The following is an 18,921-nucleotide window of genomic DNA, read 5'->3' as shown; positions in this document are numbered from 1 at the left end:
TGCCTGTGATCTTGTGCTCCTTATACTCACCCCTCATTTATGTATCATGGTAATATCAGCCTGTGATTTATGTAGAGACCATGTCCTAACAGACCTATCCTCCTGTGCTAGTGACAGATCTACTATGATAACCTCAGTCACTTTATATGCAACCACTTTCCTGGTGTGCATGGTATCAGTGTCCACATGAGAGATAACTAGTAGCTCCTCCAGGTGTCAGGGAAGCAGCAGTCTATAATGGTGACCTCCCTATGACTTACCTGTACACAGTCACTGGGAGGAGCTCATATTCCACTGCACACAACTTGTAATAGGAACCATTTTTTTTCCAAAATTTTCCTCTAAAAATAAGTTTGCAGTTCTGGTGGTATAGAATTTATGAATGTCTGCAGCTATAGTAGTGTGCCACATGTGTATTTGTAGGTATATAAATATTTAGAACAGCAGTAAGTGGGCAGTAAAGCTATTATAATACCTTTGATCATTAGTCATTAATGTGTTTGAGGAGAGGCTGGTGTTTGTGTAGCCCCTTGTTGGTTTAGATACACACAGTGTCCAGCAGTCAGTCTGCATGTGGCATGTGAAGAGCTCAGACTGGCACCCTGGGGAGAGCAGTGTTTGCTCAGAGCTGCAGGAGTCCAGCCCTGAGTGGCTGCAGTGCTCAGGCAGATCTGTGAGAGGCGCCTCCTCCTCACATTGTAGCTCTGATAGCTCTATCCAGACACATCTCCTCTGTCACACTGAAGCTCTGGCTGCACTCACAAGACCCATGGACACAGCTCTGCTTTAGGTTTGCCGTTTTCCTTGCATTGTCTCCTGTGGGGTGGATATTTACGTAGAGGGCTACAGGTTATTACAGTGAGAGAGGTGCCAATGACTAAGGCGTCCTGGTTTGTCTATATAGATGCATAGGATCTGGGTTCTGGTTGGTGTAAAGACCAGGTGACTGCTGTGTTGGAGGTTAGGGGTTAAAGTATAGTGAGATAAAGCTGCCTGTGACTTACACACTTATCACTTCCTTCTTCTGCTTGTTCCTTTCTCTCAGGTGAGACCTCACCTCACACCAGAGCCCTAACCCATGGGTGATCTAGGAGAGCTGCCCTCTCATTGAGACTCATACTGTTGACAGTGGAGAGCTGCCATCCGTAAGGTGTGTTGGAACATGTAACCAAATGTAAACGTTGGGAGGCCCTAAGTAAATGGTGCTGACTGGCACGGACCTTCTCCTGAAGATTGGCTTTCCCTGCCTCCCTCCTCCCATAGGACTGAGTCAGTGTGGATGAAAGCTGAACACTTAGCTTCTCTCCTACACAAGGGGAGAAGAGCCAAGCTGTCTACAGGGACTACATATGGTAAAGACTGTGGTGGGAAGATGTGGTGGCCCCTGGATGGGTTCTAGATTATTGTAGAATTGACAATGATCATTCAGGACTTCGCGTGTTAACATAATCATTTCACTTCCAGAAGTTCCTCATTGTTCATGGTTAATGAGTCTTATCCTGTTATTTAACCCTTCTTTTGCATAGTACACGTCTGACTTTTGTCTAGAAGCAGCCTGATTAATTTAATTAAAGGGATTTAATTGTCCTTTTTTTGTTGTTGCTCTCTAACCTTGTGCTTATGTTTCCCTTTTTATATATCCTCCTTACGTGCTGTGCTTAAAGGACTCCAGGTTCCAAGTCCCCATTTCTTACCAGATTCCGACCTGGATGGACCTTCCTGAGGACACCTGGTCCGATGTCAAGAGACTCAGTGTGGGGAGCTCTTTCTATCCCATCAAAGTCGAAGGAACTGACAGCTCGTCTTCATCTCCATCTTCCAGCTCTCAAGCTGGAGAACTGAGTTCCTCCAAACCCCACCACCAGCCTCACACGGAAAGGAACCAACCTGTACAGGAGGGCAGGTCGTCCACCTCTGCCCACCACTTTGGGGTCACTCATCTTTCCAGCTTGCCCGGTCCGGAAGATATTATACTTTTTAGGGATTTAGATCACATCAACAAACTGATCCTACCCAACAGAGACTCCAGGTTTAGCGTTTTGCCTGAACCACAAGGGGATATGTACCAAACTTTGGCCATCACTGCGGCTCAGGGACCGGTCAGCTACGATGGATCTCCAGGAAGTTTCATGCACTCCGCTGCCAGTTCTCCAGTTTATGTGCCCACCACCAGAGTTGGACCCATGCTTACAAGCATCTCCTATATTCAAGGGAGCGGACCCTCCCAGGCCTCCCACTCTGTGAACAGTCACCCAGTGTGGTCCCAGGCAGCCTCGGAGAACTCATACAGCAGCAACAGTCCACACACGTCCAGCAGATACCACTACTCTCCTAGTCCTCCCATGGCCAATGGAAGCAATAGGGACTCTGGCTACAACAATGCTATGAACGTGAATGGCAGAGATCAATACGCACCTCTTGCTAGATCGCTCAGTGGATCTTACCCTAACCCCTACACATCTTACATGACACCACCTCTGACTACAGCCTGGCCTGCTGGACCTTTTGACAACTCCATGCTCCACAGTCTTCAAGGAAGAACAACACCTCTCCAGATGAGAGGACATCCTGGAGGTAAGGCCATTGCCCTTCTACTAAAATATTTTGCTCCTATGATCATATCATTAACCTTATCTTCAAATATAATCAGTGTGGCTAAACAGACTATGGCTGTCTAATGTTGATTTGTATAGAGCATTTGCAACATGGCCTGTTAAAGTGTTTTATGTTAATAGTTAAGCCAGTTGCATAATGGGCACCTAGCTGCTTAGGCAAATTATACTGCACAATGGTCAAAGGAAATTGCCCAATGTTATAACTGTAAAAAGGGGAGGGTGCAAAGTTTTAGAGATGAAAGTGAACTGAGATGTGTTGTAGGGGATTATTAGTGGATTCCATGACCTGCACATATATTTTATCAGCTGCAGTACAAAATTATTATTTTTAATAATAAATATCAATTCATTTAAATGTTATTGAACTGCAAATTGCAAAACAGTAGGTTGGTTCCTGTAGGCTCTTGACAGCCCTGAAATCACATGTTGCCTACAAAAGTATTAAATATATTGAAAATAGAGTGATGTGTACCCAGGGTTGTAAAGTAAGTGGAGCCAGGAGCAATATAAACTTCCAGTGACAGTCAGGGCATTCTTCATCTGCTCTGTTATCATGTGGTGTTGTCTAATCAGACTGATAAGACCACTCTGCTAGAAGATCCTATAGAATAACAGAAGGGATGGAGACTTGCATCACCACCTAGTGATGTTACTTCTCCAAGACCTTGTTATGCTGCTTCTCCATGGTGCCATGTGTCACATGGCTGAGTGCACTCAGTTCCAGCTGTCACCTGTTAACTGACCATGGTATCACTCTGGAATAGTAATAGACATACAAAGTTGTAATAGTTCATATTAATCTTAATACATTCATTATCTAAAAATAATTGTTCATATTACTATTCTTCTAATTGCCATTGGAAGTAATATTACTGGTAGTATTGGAAGAACCATGCCACATCAGGAAAGCCCAGACTTTGCTTTGCAATGGGCAGCAATTTATCTAAAAGCAAAATAGTAACTCAATTTAACTAGGTCAAAGTCTAAAACTAGCATAGACAATTTATTATCCCCCTCTTAGCCAGTAATACGTTTGGCCGAACTGAACCTGCATGTTATTTCAATAGGGCAAAAGAAAGAAGCGGCATCGTAGACACCGCTTATCTCAAAGGAGAAAATAAAATTGTACAAGTAAAAAAAAAATAAACTCTCCCCCTTTCCCATCAACAGTAGTCACCAGTGACCTGTCCACTAGGCCACAAAATCATATATCGAGCAAGGTTGAATTTGATGGACCTGTGCCTTTTTTCAGCCTATGTAACTATGTTGTTATTATACCACCTGAATCTGTGGATTCCACCAGAGATCGGCTGTCTATGGCCACCTTTGGACAAGAGAATTATTTAGCATTGCAGATAACTGACCAATATCTGTCAATTTAAAATAGTTTTTATAAAACTGATCTTGCATCTGTGAAGTGTCTGTTTCTCATTCCTCCAGGTCATGGTATATCAGTATTAATAAGTCAGAAAAACTCAACTTGCTGTATTTTTTTTTTCTTGAAGACGTTTCGCCAGTTATCCCACTGGCTTTCTCAGTTAAAGTAATATCAGATCCGTAATACTTGTCTGACAACCATAATGATTATAATGTAGCGTGCAATACAAATTGCATTGTAGTGTGTAATAGAAAGATCTTATTTTAGGAAATCGTAATGGGTGAGAGTGGTAGCTGTGTGTATGTGGACCACTCAGGCCAATTTCATGATTTGTAAGACTGGTCAGAAATCTGTAGGTTAATACCTTACTCCATTATATAGCGCTACTATATTCCGCAGCGCTTTACAGACATTAGCATCACGCTGTCCCCAGTGGGGCTCACAATCTAGGTTCCCTATCAGTATGTCTTTGGAGTGTGAGAAGAAACCCGCGCAAACACGGGGAGAACATACAAACTCCCTGCAGATATTGTCCTTGGTCAGATATGAACCTAGGACCCCAGCGCTGCAAGGTATCAGATAACCACTGAGCCACTGTGCTCTCCGGTGGTTGATTTTTACAGGTAACATCTAAGTACGGCCCAAAAAATGCAAAGTGAAAATAACGCCATTGATTCCTAACATATGTCATACAGTAACAATGTCATACAACAATTTTCCTCTATTTCTTAGAGGGCAAATTGTTACTAATATGTTGACATTCATTCCCCCCAGCATGACAGTAGTATACCAAATGCATGCAAATCCAGCAAACCTCACCTGTGCCATAGACTATACCATAGTGAATGATGCAACAGATTTCTGACGTGGCATGCAGACATTTTGCTGAATCAAGGGGACTGCCATAAAAAAAAGAGTGGAGCACAAATGTCACTGTTATATATACAGCCCCTTCAATGTACATAACAAAAGGTTCTTGATGGGATATATTTTTACTGAAACGCATTAGACTCCTGATTTATGACTGTTCCCTGAAAGGCAATGTTTAGGGAAACAAGGACTGGGCATGTTGGATTTCAAAGTGTCTGGATGTGGCTTGTCTTCCTTTTCCCTATTGAAATAAACATGCATTCTAGTCTCAATCAAGTGAGTAGTTTATAGGGAGGTCAATGGAGATAGCCGTCTCATGCCTATGGCTAGATGACTGTACATATGTCTTTGTGTTCCGGCCTGTGAATTCATGAGTTAACTAATACACCTCTAAGTGCATTGTTTATGTGCCCAACAGTAAATGATTATTTTAAAAACATTAATTTAGCATTTTCATATCAATTCGAAAGACTCCAGTTGATTCTATAGTTATAGGTTATTATCAGGCTCGGACTGGCCCACAGGAGTACAGGTGAATCCCCTAGTGGGCCCCTGAGCTAGGTGGGCCCCTAGTCTCCCACCCCCTGCACAAGTGGCACATAACACAGTAGATTTACTGCACTACGTACATATATTCAATGTACAGCACCTCAACCAGCCTATGTTCATATAAAAAACCTGTTAAATTATTTATTATATTTGAATGTATCCATACGGTGGGCCCCCAAAATACATTTTACTGGTGGGCCCTAGGTACCCCAGTCCGACACTGGTTATTTTGATATATCCTATATATTCTTAAAGGGCAAAATGCCGCCTTCCCTTTGCAATTTTCATAAGACATACTGCAATAAAGTGCTAGTGCAGACATGTCCTAACCGTCGCATAAAATAGTCCAGCATCTCGGAATCCATAAATCAGGGCTTTATTCAAAAAAATCTATACATAACATGTGACTGTAAAAAGATCCAAACAAAACCTACACGGTTCAGACAACTTCCGCGGCCTAACTCATGGCATTGCCTTTAAGGACACAGAAGTTGTCTGAAACGCGTAGGAATTGTTTGGATCTTTTTGTAACCATGTGTCATGTATGAATTTTCTTGAATAAAGCCCCGTTTTATTGATAATAATAAAAATATATATATATTTCTATAACGCCACAATATTTCGCAGCGCTTTACAAATTCATAGGGTTCATATACAAAACAAAAGTAACTGGCTAATATGCGACTGAAACACTAGGAGTCAGGGCCCTGCTCGCAAGAGCTTACAATCTATGAATTGTATTGTATATCTATTGATTCAGAGATGCTGGACTATTTTATACTTTAGTTTTCCACGTTTACAAGTGGAGTCCGTGCAGCAAGGATCCTGGGAGCACAAAGAAGGGTGAGCTGGCCGCAAACTTTTTTTTGCATCCTATGTCAGAAAACGTGTGGTCCCTTCGTAAAACCATATTTTTGTAACACGTTTGTAGATTAAGGGGGCTTCACAATAAAGGTTTCCATCCATTGTCATGTACTTTAATGGAGGGTGACTACACTTGAACACCCAGCCTGTGCTGGGAAATGGGGACCTGGCGCCTTGGTTAGCAAAGTTGGCAAATTCTGGATTCACGCATCGTTTTGTAGCTTTTTTTGTTATAATTTTTAACAACATTTTTGGTCTGTGGCTTTTTTGCAACCTGTCCTGGGGACAGTATTATTTTCTTCCATTATTCCCATGGGAGCATTTCACAAAAAATAAAATAAAAAATCACATAAAATTCTTGGAAAAAAAACACGCTATGGAAAATGCTTGTCGTGCAATTTTTTGCCAAGCATTTGCAAAATACAGAAAATAAATATAATGTAAAAAAAAAAAAAAAAGGCTTCCTTAGCTCCACTGAACGATAGGGGAAGTATCCAGTATTTCATTGACTTTAGGCATGAAGAAGCATTTGCTGCAGTATTTTTTAGGGTTTAGGATTTTCAACAAATCTTAATTTCAACTCCTAAAAAAGAGCCTACATAGAAACAGCTATTTAAAAAATGTAACAGAACACAATAAAAATGCCTGAAAAAAATGTGCTAGAAATTGCAGGTGTTTTTTTAAGCCCTTAACCCAGGCTTAAAGGCATATTTTTTCAGAGCCGTTTGGCTATATAATAAATATATAACTGTGTAATATAACAGTTTCCCCAACTGTGTAGCATTTTCTTTCCAGTTCAGTAAAATATGTTGGCAATGTAAAAAACGTTTTTATCCCAGTTGTCATGATTCCATCCAGGGTCATATAGTATCACCACTAATTGTGTCTGTGTATGTATATTTTATAGTAAAAATCTGAATTAAGGTATATTCACACACAAAAGTAATCCTTTTTAAATATGTGATGGATAGTGGTGATTGTAAATATTCTAATTGTGAATTTTTATTGCGAATATTGACACTTCAGGAATTCGCGAATATCTAGAATATATCTTCGTAATAACGAATATTCTAGATTTTTTTTTCATCAGGGCCTATGAACCCTCACTGCTTCTTGCTTGTCCGCCAATTTTAAGGCTGCAATATCTTTGACTTTAAGAATAGTGTTGATTGCAAATTTTCTGATTGCCGATTTTCACAATCAAGAAAATAATGACTGGAGATCACGAATTCTCAAATTTGACGAATAATCGCCCAAATATTCGCAAAATATCGCAAATTCGAATATTGCCCCTGCCGCTAGTGATGGGTTAGTTGTTGCAGCGTGCGCCTGGATTTCTTAAAGCTCTGTAAGATGTAGAGGTTTCTGCAGTCACAAGTCAGTTCTGTCACATGTGAACTTACCCTTATATGCATACATAGTCCATAGACATAACCATGGCAATTGGATTAAATACACCAATATCTTACATGGCTTGCTACATAAAACAGCTTTATATAATAGCGGGGCTTATTTCTTAGCAGCTTAAAAAAAATGTTTTACAGATGGGTTACAAGGCTCTTTTCCTATTGTCTTTGTATGTAGAACATTAATAAATCTGATGAATCACACAATTAGGTATAAACACTGGGAATTATCCTTCCATTCAGTGGAGCTGAAGAAGTCACTAGGTTGTCTGAGGATACCCTTGACTGTATGATTATAACACTCCGCCATCACAATAAGAATGATGAATGATATATAATGTCTTATCTATGAAGGGATATGTGTATATATATATATATATATATATATATATATATATAAAACAAATCTCTATAAACACACCTATTGATACCTTCTATATGATTTCAAAATTTTTGGACAGTCTACCAAGAGGGATTGGATAGGTTGGCTTTATGCTCTCTGAAACTTTGTTTCATCTTGCACTAGTAATTATTGTGAAGAACTTACCTCCCTCATTCCAAAAAATGATATCCCCCATTTGGCCTAGGTGTCTGGGCATGCCCATGGGGAAGTGGAAATGATAGCTGATTCGCCATATAACAAGGGCCCTGTACTAGAGGTTGCCACCTACTGGTAGCTTTTATATACCCCAATGTTAAAGTAATAAATATAAATTTCTACTGTGTTAGCGAGTAAATATAAGATGAAAACAGATTGAGATTTTCTTTTTATCCAAGAGCAAGAAAGAGAATTTAATTCCCAAAGGACTCAGACTTCTAATCACCTTCAATACTCGCTATTAGGGATGATCCAAGATCCGAGTCGCTTTACTCCAAAACTCATTTTAATGCTTTTGTCTCTGTATAGCATTAAATTGTATGCAAGGCGGAGTCGCGGGACTTCTGTGAATAACTTCGGGATTTTTGAACTTGGAAACCATTTTAAAACTTGGTTCCGAAGTCGGCCTCTGTACCGAGGTACCAGTTGGGGCCAAAGCTGACTTCAGATACCTGTTTTAAAATTGTTTTCAAGTTTAATAATGAAATACTGAAGATATTCACCTTACAAGACTTCGATGATAACTCATACAATTTAAGGCACACAAACGTTTTTTTTTTCTGTTTACGTTCCTTTTTTTGCGTTTCGTATACGGGTTGTATATGGAACCATTCATTTCAATGGATCCACAAAAAAAAAAATGAAGGTACTCTGTATGCCTTCCATTTCCGTAATTTTAGTTTTTCAGTTCCGTTCAAAGATAGAACATGTCCTATTATTGTCCGCATAACGGACAAGGATAGTACTGTTCTATTAGGGGCCAGCTGTACCATTCCACAAAAAAATTGGAATGCACACTGAAAAAGCCACATGGTCGATTGCAAGAGGCCTGATGCTGTACAGAGACTGATCCCCATATAGTATTATTTATTTATTTCTCACACTTATATAGCGCTACTATATTCCGCTGTGCTTTACAGACATTAGCAACCAACTGTCCCCAGTGGGGCTCACAATCTAAGGTCCCTATCAGTATGTAGGTCTTTGGAGTGTAGGAGGAAACGCAGTACCTGTAGGAAACCCACACAAACACAGGGAGAACATACAAACTCCATGCAGTTGTTGTCCTTGATGAGATTTGAACTTAGGACCCCAGCGCTGCAAGGCACCAGTCCTAACCACTGAGCCACTGTGCTGCCCCAAACAGAGAAAAGGGACTTTGGATCTTGGATCTGAAGCTATGCACAGAGCCTGTACTACAGGACACTACAGGCAATATAGTCATCTTTTCAGTCAGGGATCGACCAGTGAGGAATCTCAGTCTTTTTTCATCTCATACCCTCCTGTACTTTTGGGACTTCACCACAATGTGCTAGGAAGGAGGGAGCGCAGTGATAGAGCACACAGGATGGAGGAGCACACTGCAGAGTCTAGTGCCACTTCCAGAGATTTATTAATGTGGAGCACACTGACAGCCTGTTTATCATAAAATTCCTCCGAGATTCTTCTTACAGTCAGGCAGGATCAAGGGAGCAGACAATTTAAAAGAAAACATTTTCCTTCTGTTACAGATTAGAGATTAAGATCACAGGAAATCTTGTATTCCCTTCAGTGCAGATAATATTATTTTAAATAACTCACCTGTAGTTCTCAAGCCCTGGCCAACTGTCCTGGACACACAGCCCCCATCTACATAGCTCAGTAACACAATGCTATCCCATTTCATTTCATTTTATTTTTTTATTGCATTACAGTTCTCTAGTAACATAGTTTCTAATAAAATAACTACAGATTAGAAAATTCATATTTTGCTTTACTAATAAGTGTATTGCGCTTAAAATGTTCTGTATGATTTATATCACAATATTGTTGTGTTTTGAGCATGAGTATTTTGAATAGTATAATATAAAAAATATTTATAGTTAAAATGAATAATAATAATAAATAAATAATAATGACATAATGGTAATTTATTACTAATATGAGGTAGATGATTAGAGGTAGATAGCATTAGATAGATACTGTAGATAGATTCATAGATAGATGTTTAAGTATGAATTACATTAATTTTGAAGAATAAACTATGGAGAACGGTGTGAAGTCATATTTTGGATTATGTTTCATTGAACAATGAATATAACTTTTTCTTTACTGCTCAAAAGGTCAACTTCTTGTAGCTCCTCAACTGGTTCTATGTTATTAGTCATTGCATTGTGCAACACAGCAGGGACTCACCCAGACTGCGGCAGTTAACTGGTTAATTCCAGTGTCCTTGGAGTCTGCAATGTTCTAGATAGTAAAAGCTCAAACGAAGTTGTGTTATTTGATGAAAAACAAAAACTATTTCCTTCCCCCTTAGGATATAGTAAATGGCTGGAATCATAAGAGCGAACCTATATTATATATAAATACTGGAGGTCACCAGTGGCTTCTGTGACACTGTGTCACCATAATCTAATGCCCCGAATGTATTATCTATAATAACACTAAAGATCTAAAAGAAATAACCAGAGAGAAGTAAAAAAAAAAATAGAAAGAAACCTGGAAAGGAAAGATAGAAAGAGAAAGAAAGGAAAGAAAAGAGATATAAAAACCAAAAACAAATAAAGATAGAAAGAGAAAGAAAGAAAGGAAAGAAAAGAAAAAAACAAATAAAGATTGAAAGAAATAAGAATAAGAAACCTAGTTGTAGGATCAGGTAGAGAGCTGCTCCTTACATGTGGCAGAGCAGAGGGCTCCTATGGTTTATGTTGTACTGATCCCGCCTAATAGAAGGTGATAAATATTACTTCACATAATTATTAGACATGTTTTATGCAGGAAATACTATAATATCACAATGTCTGCCCTGAATGTGATCAGAACTAGAAGGACGCTCCTATAATGAATTGTAGATCGGTTTCTGCACTGATTGCGGCTGTTTTCTGTGGTGTGAACTGTGCCATCTGCCTGCTGATGGCTGTGAGGAGCGCTGTGCATACTGACGTCTTCCCTCCCCGCAGACGTGCTGGACGAGCTGCCGGAAAGCCGCGAGTGTGTGAACTGCGGCTCAGTGCAGACCCCGCTGTGGAGACGGGACGGGACCGGCCACTACCTGTGTAATGCCTGCGGCCTGTACAGCAAGATGAACGGCCTGAGCCGGCCCCTCATCAAACCGCAGAAGAGAGTGGTAAGTCCTCATACTGTGCTGCCATATCTATGTCAGGGGGCACTTACTGTTCTGCCATATCAAGGGGTACTTACTGTACTGCCATGTCAAGGGACACTTACTGTACTGCCATATCTATACCAAGGGGCACTTACTGTGCTGCCATATCAAGGGGCACTTACTGTACTGCCATATCTAATATCAGCCATGCAATGCCCATATTCCTGCCTCTTCTCTATGAAGGATACAGGTATGCTCTTTCATGCAGGTTCATATATTCTGTCCTTCTTGCTTACATTTTTCTGACAGGCGGCAGTCATGTTTCTGGGGCCCTTTTCGTTCTGCACCCATTATATACATTGGATAAACAGCAGTTACACAGAGATAGAAATGACTGTATTTCTGATGCAAAGCATCTCGTTAGGGCTCATGCACACAACTGTGTTTTTTGTCTGCATTTTTTGCAGGTTGGATGCGGACCCATTGACTTTAATGGGGCTGCAAAAGATGTGGCCAACAGTCCATGTGCTGTCCTCATCCGTATGTCCGCTCCATGGCCCAACAAAATATAGAACATGTCCTATTCCTGTCTGCATTACGGACAAGGATAGGACCGTTCTATAGCGGGCAGGACGTTCTGTTTATGCGGAACGCACACGGTCGGTATCCATGTTTTGTGGGTCTGCAATTTTCAGACTGCAAAACAGGCTACGGTGGGTGCATCAGCCCCTAGGGTATGGCCACACTTTCAGGTTTCCTGATGTAGTTTTAGAAGAAAAAAACAGCAGGGAATGTTTTTTTTTTTCATATCTGTCCCTTATACTTTTTCTATTTCATGAGGAATCCTTACGGTGTGGTCCTACCTCCATTGCCATGTATCAGCAGCCATTGTGCTTTGTCCCGCTAATGGGAATATTGTCTCCAGGTCACCGTGCCCCACAGTGTATGAACAGTGGCCTCCTCGGCTGACAGCTGGACTAGACCTGTCCCTGTTGAGGAGTGTCTGTGTTCGGATGAGGATGAATACTGGACGGCGCGCTATTGTGAAATATTTGGGGCTGAGCTTAAACTTTTAGAATATGGGATTCAGTTCAGAGATGAGCAAATCCATCTGGGATTCGTGCTAACAATCCGACAAGCCTGCAGAAGTAAATAGGATTCCGAGGTTCAATCAATCATATGTGTAAGGGTGCACCTTCAGGTTTGGAAGCCAAATACAGGATTGAATTAAAAAAGAGAAGTTGTAAACTTTCTCTCCTTCTATGATCTACTCCTAATTTTGGCTTCCAAAACTGCAGCGGGATTCGGGAAACCTGAGCGCGTGAACGTAGCCTAACACATTTGCTTTAAGGGCTCATGCACACGACTGTTGTTATTTTGCGGTCCGTTTTTCACGGATCCGTTGTTCCGTATCAGAATTTTTTTTTCTCTCTGATTTAAGTCCTCTTCTGTTCCGTTATTCCACAAAACATATCCGTATGGTTTCCGTATGCGATCCGTTTTTTGCGGATTGGAAACGGAAACAGTAACTTATTGATCACCAAACACATGAGCAATATTGGCTGGGCATAGCAGTTCTACAGTATGGATGACATTCGGATGTGTGTTCCGTATTTTTTGCGGACCCATTGACTTGAATGGGGCCTCGGACCGTGATTTGCGGACAATAAAAGGACATGCACTACCTTTTTGCGGAACAGAAATACAGAAACGGAATCCACACTGAGTACCTTCCGTTGTTTTTGCGGACCCATTGAAGTGAATGGTTCCGCATACGGTCCACAAAAAAACCGGAACGGAAGCGGAAAGAAAATACGTTCGTGTGCATGAGCCCTTATTGTGAGGCTGCAGAATCTGCAACGTGTTCCTGTCTTAGTGCACATATATCTGTCGCGTCCGGCCAGTTATTTTTTTGCAGAGCCGGACACAACTGATACGTGTAAGTACACTTTGCGCACAGAAAAACGCAAGATGCAGCATTTTTCTGTCTGGAGCTATTTGCCATCTGGCATCATAACTGATGTTCTGGATGTATATGAACACCTCCTAGAAAACTACAGGTGAAACTCGAATATGAATATCGCGCAAAGTTCATTTATTTCAGTAATGCAACGTAAAAGGTGAAACTAACATAAGAGACTCATTACATGCAAAGCGAGAGATTTCAAGCCTTTATTTGGTATAATTTGGAGGATTATGGCTTATAGCTTATGAAACCCCAAAGTCACAATCTCAGGTCCCCTTTGCTCAGGGGGTATGGAATTAGCCGACTAGAGTGGGACACTGAGCCTAGAATATTGAACCTTTTCACAATATTCTAATTCTAAGTTACATTACTGAAATAAATGGAGTTTTGCACGATATTCTAATTTTCCGAGTTTCACCTGTATGGAAGTGACTCTATTTTCAGTACCACGCCAGAGGGCACTTACAATGTTTCCCAGAGTCAGACCATTTTATTCTGGTAGTCAGTGGTTATGTGAATAATGGAAACTATGAAGCAATGGCGTGTCCATCACATGATAGACACCTATGACACCAGAAGGAACCCTTCGGCATTGTATGCTGCATTAGTTTTTGCTATCAAATACTTTGCAAAAATGAAGCATGAGGCTGGATTCCCACATACTGTAGATATTTTGTGGCAGTTTTTTTTATAGCACTTTAGCATTTTTTAGTGATTTTTTTTTTTTTTAGATCTGCATTTTTTCTTGCAAAAACACCAGCTCCACATGTTAGGCTGAATTCACACTTCAGTTATTTGGACATTTATGTCCATCAGATATTGTGAGCCAAAACCAGGTGGGGGTCAAAAACACTAAATACTTACAAATCTTCTCCTATACAGGCTTCACTACTATACAGGTTTTGGCCTCTTTCACACTACAGTTTTTTTTTTCCGTTTTGCGGTCCGTTTTTTGCGTTCCGTATAAGGTTCGTATGCGGAACCATTCATTTCAATGGTTCCGCAAAAAAACGGAATGTGTTCCGTATGCATTCCGTTTCCGTACTTCCATTTTTCCGTTCCGTTGAAAGATAGAATATGTCCTATATTTGTCCGCAAATCACGGTCCGTGGCACCATTCAAGTCAATGGTTCCTCAAAAAAAACGGAACACATACGGAAATGCATCCGTATGTCTTCCGTATCCGTTCCGTTTTTTTGCGGAACCATCTATTGAAAATGCCATACGGAAAAACGGAACGGAAACGGAACCACAACGGAAGCAAAAAAACGGAACAACGGATCCGTGAAAAACGGACCGCAAAACACTGAAATGGACATACTGTAGTGTGAAAGAAGCCTTTGGCTCACAATAACTGACCAAATAACTGAAGTGTGAACTTGGCCTTAGTTGACTGGAAAATATGAAAGGCAGGAGACAAGATTTTTTTTTTGCTACTGCTATGTTATTTATTTATTTTTTTCAAATGTGTGGCTTTTTTGTGTCTATGGCATTTTTTTTCATGCAGCATCTTGAAGCAATGATGTTTTTTTCAGGCGTTTCTCTATATGGAAAATAGTGTGTGAAAAAAACCTCATAGTTCAAAAAATTATAAAAAAAACTGCAAAAATGCATGCGGTATGGAAAAAACATAAGGGGTTTCTATGGATGTTTTTTTTGTGGTCAAATAAAGTCAGAGTAAATTTGTGTGTGAAAGAAGCCTACACACAGGCATTGTCTGGCCATTAAAAAATGCCCTAGAAAACACTTGAATTGTGTTTTCCACACTGCCTGAGCTTTTTTTTTTTTTTAAACAAATGTGTGAACTCAACTGCATGTTTTTCAAAATGCCAGAGGCACAAACAACGCCACCAACTACAAAAACAATGGCACTAGCCAATAAATGCTTGTGTGTCCTTCATAGACATTCAGCTAACATCTAGAGGGGGTGTTTTTATCAGAAAAAAATGCAAGTGAAAAAAAGCTAAAAATGCTGAAAAATGCCACAAAATACCCTTGTTTCAACCGAGCTTTAAGATGTACATTATGTACTTTTTTATTCTGATTAGGTCTATAAAGCCATCATCTTTAGATGGCATTATAAAAGTTCTGTCACCTCTGGGAGTATCTTAGTCCTGTGCTCCTGCCGACATCTGTATAACGTGCAATCATTAAAGAGGCTTTCAAAGCAAGTGCCCGCAGGGTGCGCCATACTGCTCCGATCCTTTGTGCTGCCCCCATCTTCTGTTGCCCACTTGTGGCCACATCACTGCTGAAGCCATTCATTGGCTGGAGTGGCGCAGGTGACCATGCCCATGCACTGCTGGAGGTAAACAGTGCGGGCACCAGAAGATGGAGGCAGCGAAAAGGACTAGAACAGCATGGAGCAGGTAAGTATGAATCTTCTATTTCAGGGGGCAGGCTGCGGGCGCTTGCTTAAAAATCAATGTTATCGGAAAACCTCTTTAAAGGGGTTATATGAGTTAAATACTTGCCAAAAGTCTCCAAATGTCCTAAAATTTAATAAAATCAGCTTATAGCTACCCGTCACTCTCTCAATATTTGTGGTGCCACAGCTCTGGTCCTTGTCACCTGTGCTTGTGTGCAAGGCTTTAGCAGGGACATAGCTGTATATGACATTATATATGATCAGCCAGTCACTGGCCTCAGAGGTACATGGCACAAGACCGCTGAGGACAGTGGTTGGTTGCAGCGGTCATGTGCCTTATACGGGTACCTCAGTGCGGCAGCCTTGCACATGAAGCGCCATCGAGCTGGACCGGTGGGTGCTGCAGGGGGAGTAACAGTTGAGTATAGGCTCCTTTTTTTTGTTTTAGAACCTTTAATTGCTTTTAATTAACTTGGAGAACCCCTTTATGTTTCACAGGGTATGTGCAATATTGAGCAAAGTGTAAAATATGTGGTGATATCAGCAATGTCTGTTTGATCAGAACTTGTAGAGGTGATCTCAGATGTCGGCCTGCATTTTCATGAACCAAAACTGACAGCCATGTTCACCTTTGGCATACTCCTCTGCCAGAGATACAGCGGGCAATCCCCATGGAGGAATGTCGTCAAATACAGGTCAAATGGAGCAGCACACAGTGGAGGCTGAACCAACACCCAAAGTACTTCAAGGGGTGGATATTAGTTTTAGGATCAATGTCTTGACATGATGAGTTGACTGGAAAAGACAACTGACAATGATTAGAGTTTTCATCTCTTTACGTAGACAGGCAGTTACAACCGATCAGAATCTGTGCCCCCAGTCACAACAGGATATGGAAATATTACAATTTTTTTATTGTGTTTGTTATAATTAAATTCTACAATCTCCATTTATAATCTGATATTGTACCAAAAAAAAGACATTGAAATAAATGATAGAGCATGCCCATTTACCAGAATGCTACCATCACGCTAGTTGAATTGGGGGCACATGGTATTGTGTGTATCCGTTTCAAGACATGCAGCTAAATGATGAAATGTACAAGCTAAAATTCAAGTAGCATTAATTGTATCATTAGTAACATTTGTTTGTAACTTGCTCACATACCTTTAATAATAATAATTTTATTTATTGTAAAAAAAACATTTCCTTTATTATTATTTTATGTATTAATTCTGAAGCAACAAGAAACAAACTAAATGAATGACAGCGTAGCACAGAGAGGACGGTGCCTGCGGGGCTTGCAATCTATAAGGGGAGGGGGACAGAGGGGTAGGGAGGGTAGAAGCAGCAGGGTTACTGTTTTTTTTTTTAACTTTTCGGAAGACTTGGGTTTTCCGGTTGTTAGTGAAGGTTCGGTGGTGGAAGACATGTTAGATGTGTGGGGCAGCCACAGTACAGGGCATGCATGGGAAAAAAACCTGGAGACAATGATGTGATGTAAGAAATAAACAAGAGGAGAGCAAAGAAGGTGGTCTGTGAGGAGCAGAGATTACATGGAAGATGAAGTCAGAGATGTACGCAGGGGACATACAATTCGTAGAATTCAGAATCATACCTTATCTGAATAGGAGAGTATAAAAGAAAGCACTGTCCATATCTCCTGCAGCCACAGTTCCACAGAATGGTGCTTTAGGGCAGAGCTGTGACACAAAATATTGAAGTTATCACATACAGTGGTCCCTCAAGTTAGGCTACTTTCACACTCGCGTTTCGGCTTTCCGCTTGCGAGATCTGTTCAGGGCTCTCACAAGCGGCCCAAAACGGATACGTTTTGCCCTAATGCATTCTGAATGGAAAAGGATCCGCTCAGAACGCATCAGTTTGCCTCCGATCAGTCTCCATTCCGCTTTGGAGGCGGACACCAAAACTCTGCCTGCAGCGAAGCGGAGCCAAACTGATCCACACAATGTAAGTCAATGGGGACGGGTCTGTTTTCTCTGACACAACAGAAAATGGATCCGTACCCTATTGACTTTCAGTGGTGTTGTTGACAGATCCGTCATGGCTATAGAAGACATAATACTATCAAATCCGTTCAGATCCATGACGTATCCGCAAAAAACGCTAGTGTGAAAGTAGCCTTACAATAATTATTGGTTCTAGGACGAACATTGTATGTTGAAACCATTGTAAGTTGAGTAATCGATTCCAAAGCCCCAAAATGTCACACAAGATAAGAGAAAATGAAGATTTAAGAAAAATAAGACAGATAAAACTAGCCCTTACATATAACAGTCAGGAATAGCTGCTAACCAGCAACGAATCCATCTATTTTACCAGAGAAGTGGTCTTGATTGGTTGGGTCTGAGTCTGAGACATTGTATGTGGAGTCTGGTTTCAAGTTAAGATGGTCCAGGAAACACCATTGTATGTTGAAAATATTGTATCCTGAGGCAATTGTATCTTGAGGGACCACTGTATATGTATCATAAAGGGGTTGTATTAAGCCCCCTAGAGTAGCTTAAAAAAAAAGGGGGGGTGACCTGTTTCTCCAGTGAAGTTCTCGGTAACACTGGTCTGGAATTCATCATGCTGTTTGTTGACAAGCAGCAGCAGTGACGTGCCTGAATAAGTCACGTGACCGTTGCAGCCAATCATTGTCAACAGCAGAGAACAGTAATTGGCTGCAGTGGTGATGTGCCAAATCCTGTGATGTGTACAGCGATGTGCCAGAACACAGTAGTCAATCTCCTCAGCTCTAGACTGCCGAGGACAGTGATTGGCTGCAGTGGTCATGTGACTTATCCAGGCACATCACCACTGCTGTTTATCGACAAACAGACCGAGGAGTACCGGACCAGCGCCTCAGAGAACTGCACTGGAGAAACAGATAAGTATCACTTTAATTTTAAGCTATTTTCTGGGTTCTCCTGAATTACGATATCTCAGACAACCTCATTAACCTTAGGATAGGCCAATCAATCAGTGTCTGAGCAGTGGAGGACCAACCTGCGAGACGCCGTCTTTTAGTATAATTAAAGCTTTAGATCCCTTTGGACAGATCTGTACCAATCAAACACTGATGACCTATCTATACTAAGATAAGCTATCAGTGACAAAGTCCCAGAAAATCCCTTGGTCTATTAGTCGTATTCATGAGGACAAATGCCACGCTGCCTATGTTCATGATATGATCCCATTATTTAACGAGTAAGC

The 18,921-nt window shown here is 40.8% G+C and overlaps 1 protein-coding gene across 4 annotated transcripts in view; it reads left to right on the top strand.

Moving 5' to 3' along the window:
• The first annotated feature begins 613 nt into the window (after positions 1-613).
• The window catches only part of GATA6 (GATA binding protein 6), a 34,470-nt gene continuing 16,162 nt past the window's right edge, over positions 614-18,921 (top strand). The window contains exons 1-4 of one of the 4 annotated variants that reach the window (XM_044293552.1): positions 614-790; positions 1,046-1,150; positions 1,665-2,574; positions 11,223-11,389. In XM_044293552.1, coding sequence (XP_044149487.1) covers positions 1,710-2,574; positions 11,223-11,389 — 1,032 coding nt within the window. In that variant the 5' untranslated portion in view covers positions 614-790; positions 1,046-1,150; positions 1,665-1,709. Of the gene's footprint in view, positions 791-1,045; positions 1,151-1,174; positions 1,353-1,379; positions 1,484-1,664; positions 2,575-11,222; positions 11,390-18,921 lie in introns of those variants that run through there. The other 3 variants (XM_044293553.1, XM_044293550.1, XM_044293551.1) reach the window with 3 other exon arrangements.

The sequence above is a fragment of the Bufo gargarizans genome, chromosome 5, assembly GCF_014858855.1.
Source record: "Bufo gargarizans isolate SCDJY-AF-19 chromosome 5, ASM1485885v1, whole genome shotgun sequence".
Lineage (NCBI taxonomy): Eukaryota > Metazoa > Chordata > Amphibia > Anura > Bufonidae > Bufo > Bufo gargarizans.
The sequence above is the reverse complement of the archived record's forward strand: the minus strand, read 5'-3'. Positions and strand labels throughout refer to the sequence as shown.